The 11,198-nt window shown below is 29.9% G+C and overlaps 1 protein-coding gene across 1 annotated transcript; it reads left to right on the forward strand.

The window, feature by feature from the left end:
- Positions 1 to 81: 81 nt before the first annotated feature.
- LOC117239061 (mediator of RNA polymerase II transcription subunit 14) lies at positions 82 to 10,998 on the forward strand. The gene is made up of 18 exons (XM_033504334.1): positions 82 to 230; positions 706 to 838; positions 950 to 1,123; positions 1,247 to 1,552; positions 1,637 to 2,295; positions 2,386 to 2,753; positions 2,850 to 3,272; positions 3,362 to 3,505; positions 3,595 to 3,738; positions 4,542 to 4,714; positions 4,828 to 5,022; positions 5,240 to 5,503; positions 5,577 to 5,823; positions 6,643 to 7,013; positions 7,114 to 7,272; positions 7,379 to 7,645; positions 7,772 to 8,035; positions 9,306 to 10,998. Exons 1-18 carry the CDS (start codon positions 82 to 84, stop codon positions 9,468 to 9,470), a joined length of 4,605 nt encoding a protein of 1,534 aa, XP_033360225.1. The 3' UTR covers positions 9,471 to 10,998.
- The last annotated feature ends 200 nt before the right edge of the window (positions 10,999 to 11,198 follow it).

Here is an 11,198-nt window from a genome sequence, read left to right on the forward strand (position 1 = left end):
TGGTATTCAGGTTAATATTTATAGATATCTACATCCTAATTAATTTGAATTTTGGATTTGTCAATTATAGTAGAATATAAAATGACTCCAGTACCACTAGAGGGTCATCAAACGCCTGTAACTAACAATATCCCACAGGAAGGAAATCGTGGTGGTTCTATTTCTCTTGGCATGCTCATTGATTTCATCATACAACGTACTTACCATGAACTCACAGTTTTAGCCGAATTGTAAGAAAATTTGCATATACTTTTATATTGCATAAAGTAGAGATTCAGTGTATATGAAAATCAATATATTTCGAACATAATTCAATGTAAATTAAAGGAAGTAATATACATAATATATATGATACATGAATATTTAACAATAAGAGTTAAATAAGTATAGTTAGATAAATGGTCAATCATTTAGCTAGTAGTTAAATAGTCTGGTAAGAGAAGCGTATAAATATCTGTATCAGAAGGATGTATGGTTGAGAGTACAGGACAAGTAAGAATAACAATTACAAACCAAGTCTCTTTTCATGGCTGGGAGACTGAAAAGTGAACTGTTCTTCTTCTTCTTCTTCTTCTTCTTATTATTATTATTATTATTATTAATATTATTAATATTATTATTATTATTATTATTATTATTATTATTATTATTATTATTATTATACATAAATATTCTTTTTAACCAAAATGTAATATATCTTTACAGATTACCTCGGAAAACTGATATGGAACGTAAAATAGAAATTTATAACTTTTCAGCTAGAACTAGACAGCTATATGTACGATTATTAGCATTGGTTAAATGGGCTAACAGTGCTTCCAAAGTTGATAAATCTGCGGTATACTAAAAATTAATATTTTGTTTATTCATTGCAACGTTTTAAGCCTCTGATGTAGTTAATTTATTGTTGTTCAATGATTATTGGACTAAAAAGGAATTTTTTTAACAGCATATAATGGCCTTTTTGGATAAGCAGTCACTGCTTTTTGTTGATACAGCTGATATGCTAGCAAGAATGGCTCGTGAGACATTAGTACATGCAAGATTACCTAATTTCCATATTCCGGCCGCAGTGGAAGTTCTTACAACTGGAACATATAGTCGTCTACCAGCATGCATAAGAGTATTTTTAATTTATTAATACTTATAATTATACTCAGTGTACTTAGATTTAGTAGTAGATTTAGATTAGTATAATTGTTTCAGTTTCAAACTTTACTTAAATAGGCACGTATTCTTTCAATAGGAAAGAATTGTCCCTCCAGATCCAATTACACCAACAGAGAAAAGAACTACCCTGCAGAGATTGAATCAAGTCATTCAACATAGATTAGTTACTGGAAATCTGCTTCCACAAATGCGCAATTTAAAGATTGAGGCAGGAAGAGTAACATTTCTTGTGGAGCAAGAATTTTCAGTATCACTTACAGTAATGGGAGATGGTCCAACAGTACCTTGGAGATTATTAGAATTGGAAATCTTAGTTTCAGACAGAGAAACAGGAGATGGAAAAGCTTTGGTGCATCCATTGCAAACTCGTTACGTACATCAAGTATTATCTTTTTTAACAAATCATTATATTATTTACTTTATTTTTTAATTATTCAATATTCAAGTAAATAATTTTAATTGCAAGGTGGTTCAGTCAAGATTGGCAGAGAGTTCAAATCCATTATCTGAAGTTTATCATATTTTGCACTATTTCTGTCAATCACTACAGCTAGAAGTACTTTACTCTCAAACATTACGATTAATACGAGATAGATTGGATGATCACATTCACGTGGATGAATATACACCAGGAAAATGTCTTTCTGTCTCTTACTGGAGAGAACTGACTAGTAAAGATCCTCGATCAGAGCTGGGATATAAATTAACAGTTCAGGTTGACCAACATGATCCTGCAAGGCCTCTCGCAATAGTACATGTTCCATCCTTAGGTAGCAAAGAAAGTGAAATAGCAGACAGAGCAATTAGATCAGATCAATTATCAATGGAATGTTTGTTAGTGCATACAATATATGTACGTACCAGAAGTAGATTATTAGATTTGAAGCAAGAACTGCAAACAATGTTGAAAGATGTTGAATGTACTTTAGCCGGTTCACCTGCTATTCTTTCTGTTCCAATTTTGCAACCTTGTTTAAGAGCAGAACATTTATTAGTTACTGTTGATACACATACTGGAATGTTGCAATGTCATGTGCCTCAATATGAAGTTCCTTTGATTCCTGAATTAACTGCTGCATTAAATGGTGATCATTCTCGTCTTCCGACGTTAATATCAGAACTAAGGTAATATTGTTTTAATTTTCGTTTCATTATATTTTTTCCCCCTTCTCTTTGTCTGCTTTTTGATACATTTTATTCTATTTCATATCACAGATTTTGGATAACACAACGACGATGCGAAAAAACACTTCAGCATCTCCCAGCAACATCTCATGAACGTTTGCCAGTACTTCTTCATCCTGATCATCCGATGTCAAAGATTAGTAGACATCGTATGTTTGTTCAACTTCATCGACATCCTACAGTAATTTTAATAGTGGCATTTAAGGAAAAGGAAACTTCACCATGTGAGATTGAATGCTCGTTTTACCTTGCTGTAGTAAAGCATAGTTCCATAGAAGACGATCCTCATGATGATAGCATTGAGACAGAAATTCCGAAAATGTATCTGAAAGTTCAAAGCTTAATTGAGTTTGATACATTCGTCATAACCCATGGTCCTTTCACCAGTGTTGATAATGGTCAGTATTTTAATTTGTGATGCACTAATATAGTAATGCTATTAAATTTTCATTTCATAGAAGAACAAATAAACAGTTATATTTAATATATCACAGAAACTTCTGAAACAAATAGCCTTAAACGAAGAAGTACAGGAGCCAGTGGAAGATCTGATGCCAGTACTACATTACAGAACAGAAGATCCAAACAACCTGCATATTTTATCCCGGAGTTAGCACATGTGGTTGCACTTTGTGATGAAAGGATACCATTTGTAACATTAGCACAAGAATTAACTAGGAGAGATATAGCTCATCAAGGACTTCAAGTAGAAGCAAATGCTACTGCATTAGTTTTAAAACTGGTTCAGTTACCTGCCCCTTTTGCAGGTGTAAGTACTAGCTGTGCTTGGTACGCTCTTCTTAAAAGATTGCTCAGTGTTTCAATCAGAGTTCAAGGCAAAGGTATGGCTAAAACATGGATGGCTGAGTTTGTATTCTATGGTAGCCCTTTATCCAGCAGCCATCCGAAAGAACAAGGTAATATATTGTTCAATACTTTAAAGAAATATCATATATATTATAATACATTTAAATAATCTATATGTAACCTGTTTAATTTGTATTAGGATTACGAAGACCAGTATATTTTCAATATGAAATGGGTACAGCAGATACGGTTTCGCGAACAGTAGATGCGTTACTCAATGATTGGGCTCAAATCGTATATCTTTATTCTATTGTACATGGTTTAGCAGAATATTTTAAAATGGGTATAGCTTGTAATTTTATTAGAAAATAATATTGAGTTGCAAGTTGTATGTAATTAAAACCATTAACTTTTGCGCTTTTTATGTTACAGAAAAATATAATCTACGCAATATGGTTAGTATAAAATCATATAACTATAGTAAGTTAGTTCTTACTTATGGTCCTAACCGTGGAGCTACTGTTACTGTGCAATGGAGTACCAATGATAAAGCATTTAAATTGATTTTTGGAAAAAGTAAATATTACCTTTTATCTTATATCAATTATACACGATGTTCATTCTAGTGATCCATATATCTTTTACCTTTTTGTGATAATATAAGTAATATAAGAAATATATAAATTATTGTTAAGAGTCATCTGTATTGAGAGGCAATGCAACAGCAAATATTTTGAGAGCATTCTTTATAATATCGTTGAAAACGGCCAAATTAATTCAATGAATACCATAGTGTACCATTTTTATTCATAATAATATTAGATTTGTAATAAGGAAGTTAGTACTAGAACATTTTTAGCGCATGTAAGACATTTGAAATGGATTCTTAATTTATTAATATATCTTAACCTTTATTGGTATAAACTTCTTTCGGTATATTATGAATTTTTAACATATTTTATGTGCTCTGTTTTTTATCTTTCTATATTTAAAAATCTTTTATTTCATCCTTACATATCTGTAGATACATATACATAATTACCTATAATAGTACAAAAAACAGCGATACATCATGGTACACATTGAATCGTATTATTATCTTCCATGACAACATAAGAAAAATTAGTTTTACCTAAAATATTGTGTCACTTTGAGTTCACTATAATGATTACCATGTAATGATTTATCATTACTATGAAACATAAGAAATACAGAAATTCTCAATGCTGTTGAAACATTGTCAGAGTTTCTTGTATTAGTTGTGTACGCTTAATATAGATAAATCGTCATTAATCATTTTTGTTATTACATGAACATCCTATATATTCTTTATTAATTTAATGTATTTTTACTAATTTAAAGCTTTCATTAATGTATAGGTCCAACTAGCACTACTACTAATGCTCATTCAATTATGAAGGAACAACTTGAAGCTCATTTGAATACGCATAGAAATTTGGCCCAACTTATACACATTCTACATGAAACACTTCAACCCCTTACATCGATTAGTAAATTGCCTACGATTCCACAACTTTGTGTTTATAATTCGGTATGATTTTAATATTACTTATTTTTCTTGAAATTTGTTTTATTTCATTTTTGTTTGTTAGATATTGTATATTTTGTTATTATTGTCCATAAGTTGTATTGTACCTTTTATAGAGACCTCAAGTGCCAGTACAAACTTTCACTATCATGCCACAATGTGTAACTCTAGTCAGAATTGCGTATCAGGGTATGTATTGTTTAGAACTTCGTCTACGAGGAAGTGGTTTAGTAAGTTTACGAGATGGAGCATACAGCCGTTTTGATAGAAGTTACGTTGTAGATGAGTTCACTCCTACACAAGGTCTTAAGGTAATAGTATTAATAGTATTAGATTTAATATTAATCATTTATGATAAAATATTAATAATATTAGAATATGTATTAGAATAATAGTAGAATTCTATTTGATATCTCACTCCGAAGAAGTTATTCTATATAAAAATATACTTCACAGCTTAAAATGCATAATATGTAATTTTATGTAATTTAGTTTTCTATTAATTACTTATTTTTGCTAATTGTATAGGCCTTCTTATCCAAATATGTGGATGAAAGTGCAGTTTCCCGCAGGAGATCTCAGTCAGAGGATGACAATCCTCCTTCTCCTGTAACAATGGATAGCGATGGCGGTAGTGGGAGTGGAAATGTAGGTTTTTTAAGCCATCATAGAAGTGGACCCCAATCACCTGCACAACAAAGAGATGGATTAAGATTTCATCCACCTTTGACTCCGCCTTCTGGTAGTAACCCTCATACTCCAGCTAGTCCACATACTGCTAATATATCGCAGGTAGCTTTTGTATTCATTTCAATACTGTATAAATGGTACAAGATATTTTCTTTTTACTTTCAATTTCCTTCAGACGAGTCAACATCAAAGTTTTGGAAGTAGTCCAGCTACTTCCTTCAATTTGGCTTCACCACCATCACTACCACCAAATACTCCCAATATGCTACCACATCCTTCGCCAGGTTCTGGATTAGTTGCTAATAGTCCTTTAAACCCGATGCATGTTCCTAGTCCAGCTGGATTAATGCCAACATCTTCACCAGGACCATGTAGTAATGTTCAAGTGGGACATTCTCCAGCAGGATCCTTTATGCAAACTGGTAAGAAATAATTTTTAATTGAGAATGTAAATACTACAATATGTATCGTTTCAAAGTCATATCACTTAAACAGTTATTAGCAGTATTAGTATTAGTATTAGTATTAGTATTTATTGCATCATCCATACATTATTCAATGTTTTCGGATATGATACATTGTATCATTTGAACTATATATATATATATAGTATATATATATTATATACATCGTTCATTATATATATATATATATATATATATTATATGTAGTATATATATATACTACAAACACACAGGCACACACGCACACACGCACACAAAATTTATTTAGCATTCCGTCTTGTTCTCTCTCTCTCTCTCTCTCTCTGCGCACGCGCGCGTGTGTGCGTGTTATATTAAGTGTATTATTTTTTCCATGTCACTTTTAATAGTGTTTATTATTAGAAACTTCTAGATTATGAAATAACGTTATAAACAATCTTTCTCAGTAAAACTTTGCTTTTATCATACAATTAAAAATGACATTTGTTAATAATTTATATTTATTTAAAAAAAAAGTAGTAATCCAGTAGTATGAATTATGTTTCTCTCATCTTCCTATTGTTTATAATTTTCATTTATAAGTCATACAAATTAATAGTTGAATAATTTCTTTTTATTTATATTATAGAAATAAGTAAATGTTTTGTAAAATGTTGCACTAAATGTTGCGCCTAAATATTAAACACAACGACAACATCACTAATTTCAATTAAATGACATAAGTGCATAACATTTTTGTAATAAATTCTATTAGAATTAGAAACATAATATAGTGAGATTTTATGGTTATTTACTTAGGACATATAGATGGAAGCCCATTTCCATCTTCACAGAGCATGACTTCTCCAGCAGCCTCTAATTGGCCAGGATCACCTAGTGTACCTAGACCATCTCCAGCACGTCCTACACAGAGTCCAGGACATGCAGCACTGCATAGTCCACAAGCTTCTGATCATAAAACTGGTACCCATATCTCAAGGGTACTTCCACAGCGTTCATGGGCAGGTGCTGTACCTACGCTTCTAACTCATGAAGCTTTGGAATTACTTTGTTGCCCTTCCCCACATCCCTCTGGACTTCCTGGTCCCGATCTTTCACCGCTTGAAAGATTTTTAGGGTGCATTTATATGCGCAGACAATTTCAACGGTTCATACAAACTGATGACTGTGTAAGAGTATTTTTTAATAAGAATATTTTATCTAGTTATGTATATTATATTTTAAAAGAACAACACAATTTATAAAAGTTATATATTAAATTATTTATAGTTAACTGCAGTAAATAGTACAGAGCCAGGAGTTGTACACTTTAAGGTAGAGAGTTTACAATGTCGAGTTGGTTTAAATCCACAACATTTACAGTCTCTTCATATAAAGGTGCAACCACTTCCGGAACATAAAGATCAATGGTCATTGGAAGAGTTACAAGTAATTGTCATAATTCAATTCATAATTCAAATTTTCTTTCTTTTTTTAATATCTTTTTCGCTTATATTTTTAAAACTATTTTTATATATTCCCTCTTCTTTTGCAGATTATAGAAAAATTTTTTGATACAAGAGCAGCAGCACCACCATATAAACCAAATACACTTTCTGGCTTTGGTAGAATGTTAAATGTCCCATTCAATGTGTTAAAAGATTTTGTACAAATAATGAAATTGGAATTAGTACCTGGATTAGCACAGCAACAACTTAAGTGGAATGTACAATGGTGTTTAAGGATTCCTCCTTCTGGAACTCCAATTGTACCAACTGGCATGGCTGCTGTACTAGTTTGCAGAAATAAAATCCTTTTCTTTGTATGTATACATACATAGATGTTTATTAAAATACTATTATCATATTAAAATGACAATATTCTCAATAATCTATATTAATTTGTTATAATAAAAGTTATATTAACGTTTGATCCGTCTGTGTTACAGTTACAAATAACAAGGATTGGATTACCGTATCAAGGAGAAACACCGTCATTGGTTTTACCGCTAGTTTATGATGTTAGTACAAATTTGACACAATTAGCAGAGAAAAGGGATCCAAGTCCAGCTTCTGCAATGGCAGCTGCATCTTTACAGTTAAAAAGATTTGCTGAATATGGTGCAAATCAATCTGAGTGTTCTCTCTTTCCTGCAGTTAGAGATTTATTAGCTAATTTGACTCTTCCTTCAGAGCCTCCTGTTATGTCTCAGGTAAATAGATAAATCTTTTAATTTTCAAAGTATTAAACCAGGATTTAATCAAGCCTGCAATTGGTTCATGAACGTTTACGAATGCTTTTAAGGAGAGTTACTGTTTCGAGTGAAATTCATTGACTGCATGCGTTAAATGGGGACTAGAGATCGCCGTTTTCCATTTACAGATCGATGAAAGCCTAAAAATAGCATATCTTTGGTAGGGACACTTAGTACATATTCGTAACAAATTTTTGCTTTTCTTTAGAAAAAGAGCTAGCTTCTGTTAGCACTTCTATATAAAATCTATCTACTAATTATGTACTATTATATATACTACCTTGTTCTGTTGTATTCTGTAATCATATTGAGTAATTTATTCAGTCATTGTATTATATGTGTCACTTTTCAATGAGATTTTATTTGTTTCTAAAATTATTAATGTATTTAATTTATACCAATTTATTAAAAATTTCACTTGTCCAATAGTCCTTTTAGAAGCAACTGCCTTTTATCTTTAACAAAGAACAACATGTAGAGGTACGATTATCAGATTATATGTCGGTAAATATAAACTTAAGCAATTATAAACATAAGGAAAAGTCAAGCTTACATTTAACTAAAAATGCATACATTATACTTCTATATGTTAATTTCAAGATGAATGCTTTGAAAAGGAAGAAAATTATGAATAAGCTAAAATTAAATAAAGATTTTTTTAAAGGCTGTGATACGAATAAAATTATAAAGATTTGCTGCACAATTTGTAGTAAGCCTATCAACTGTTATTCATTGTATTACAGAATCGAATATTACAACATTTTTTGTGAAATAAGAATAATCTTTCCCTACATAAAATTGCAATTTAAAAGAGACATGTATATGATCAGAGAAAACGATTTGCGCATTGATTACATTAACCTGAGCATGAATCTTTTAATTACCAGCAGAAAACAAAAGTCTTTCATAAAATATTATAATTGCTATGTCACATATATTAAATCTATTATACTTTACCTAACTGAAAAATTAGAAAATTAGAATGTACGTGTAAAATTTACGTTAAAATTGAATTACTGTTAAAAACTTTTGTTTAAATATATTTTATAATACTTGTTTATATTATACTATACCAATATATTAATTATTTACTTATTATAAAATAATTGGTAATAATCTAATAGTAGAGATATTACTAATAATAATAATGATAATGATATCTTTTATTTAATAACTGTTCATGTGTTTGAAAAATAAAATATGCATAAACAAACACTGCTGCCTATAGATAGTTGCATCGCCAGCTGGTGGACAGGTAACACCAACACAGCAGATTCAAAGTCCTGCAATGCAATTGCATTCTCCTATGGCTGGAAATCAAGGTCCTCCACAAGCACCATATGGAATTCAAGGTATGCCCCCCATGGGCATAATGGGTGGACCACCTCAATAGGACATGCTTTACTCTCCTAACCCCCTAAGTTTACCGAATCAGTCATCGTGGATCAACTGAATCGTATTGTTGTAATGTCCGTTTTAAGAATGTGCATAAGTCTTCGTTTTCGTTTGTCAATACAACGGACTAAAGCGGGGAATTGTAGGAGAGTTGTTTCATCAAAGAAGCCTTCTTTTATAAAAACTCATACTACGAAAAAGCAAACTATACGAAGGAACATCATTAGTATTGAACTTAAGGGTAGACGGACCAAATTTCACTTGAGAATTACTTATTAAATCAGTGGGAAATTATTTTCAATAAATTCTATTTATTTTTTAATAATCTTGCATCTTTACATAATTATGCATTGTTATCAATTATCAGAACACCAGTTATAAGAAAAATGGTATAGTAAACTCTTTTCATAGTACAAATTTTATTATATTGAGGGATATATTATGAAAATAATTAAACACTTTGTAATATTTTGTATTCTTTATAAAGAAAAGTCAAATATCAAGTTCTTTTCGTATTTATCGTTAGACGATTACATCAAATTCTTAAATTTAGCAGGTTATAGATAAAGCTGGCCACTAAAAGCATTCTTTTTACTATAAAACAGTGACTGTGATACTAGTTCAAATATAGAATAAATGAACTTTACGATTAGATTATGGAATAATAATGTGAGATCATCTATGTAATAAATGATAGTTCTTATATGTAATTTAAATATAAATTATCTTAATATGTTTATAATTATACATTATCTTTATTATGTAGGCACCATTGATGATAATATTACCATAAACAGATATCTGGTGCCGTTAAAAATGTATAAATTTTGATAGTACTACGATGTTTCTAATAATAACAACGTTTTTAGTCGTATTTGTTTCATAGATGACAAAATTTTTAAGATCTTTTAATCGAATAAAATATTTATTTATTCCCATTTATGTTAAAAAGATCGAATAATTTATAATAATATATTATTTTTATTATGATTCTTGTAATACGAAAATTTGGTTCATAAGGAAGTTTCTTGAAATATCTTTATAAAATAATTTATATTTGGAAACTAGAATTTGAACAGTTGCTTTCTATACGTACTTGGATGTACTATGTGTATAAATTATACTAATCCTCGAGAATAAAATAACTGACCAATTACTTAATCATATATGTGCAGAATTGTATATTAATTATTAATATAAGGAAATAATATATTACTATGAATTATTGGATTTATCTCTCATATTTGCAATTTTTTAACATCTTCATAAAATTTTACAACAATAATCGTAAGGTAATTTTTTTCTACAATTACACTGCTGTTTGTTTAATAATAAAACAATTCGTTTTTTCTTTATGATTAATATTTTGGTGAACGATTGTAAGAAGAAATATGCTTCTCCATACAATTGAGAGGAGTTAAGAAAAAATTTTCAAGTTTAAAAAGAATACAAAATCTTTATCATGATTCTTGTACAGTATAAAACAATGTAAAATATACATTATAAAATATTACAAATTTTTATTATACATTTTAGTTTCTCTTATAAACAGAGCGATTATAATATGTATCATTTATACATATTGATGTACTATAGTAAATATAACTTAATAAAATAATGTAGTATAATATTCTGTGTTAATTGTTAAAAATATATATATATATATTTCTTTTTATTATATGTATATATATATATTTCTCTCTCTCTCTCTCTCTCCCCCTCTCAC

The sequence above is a fragment of the Bombus vosnesenskii genome, unplaced genomic scaffold (assembly GCF_011952255.1).
Source record: "Bombus vosnesenskii isolate JDL3184/JDL3185 unplaced genomic scaffold, Bvos_JDL3184-5_v1.1 scf7180000013883, whole genome shotgun sequence".
NCBI classification, from domain to species: Eukaryota; Metazoa; Arthropoda; class Insecta; order Hymenoptera; family Apidae; genus Bombus; species Bombus vosnesenskii.

Excerpts from the sequence above, each read along its gene's own strand:
- LOC117239061 (XM_033504334.1), top strand. The coding sequence starts at position 82 with ATGACTCCAGTACCACTAGAGGGTCATCAAACGCCTGTAACTAACAAT. Across the intron at positions 1,124-1,246 it reads GTCTACCAGCATGCATAAGA|GAAAGAATTGTCCCTCCAGA; the intron begins GTATTTTTAATT and ends TTCTTTCAATAG. Across the intron at positions 3,739-4,541 it reads TAAATTGATTTTTGGAAAAA|GTCCAACTAGCACTACTACT; the intron begins GTAAATATTACC and ends ATTAATGTATAG.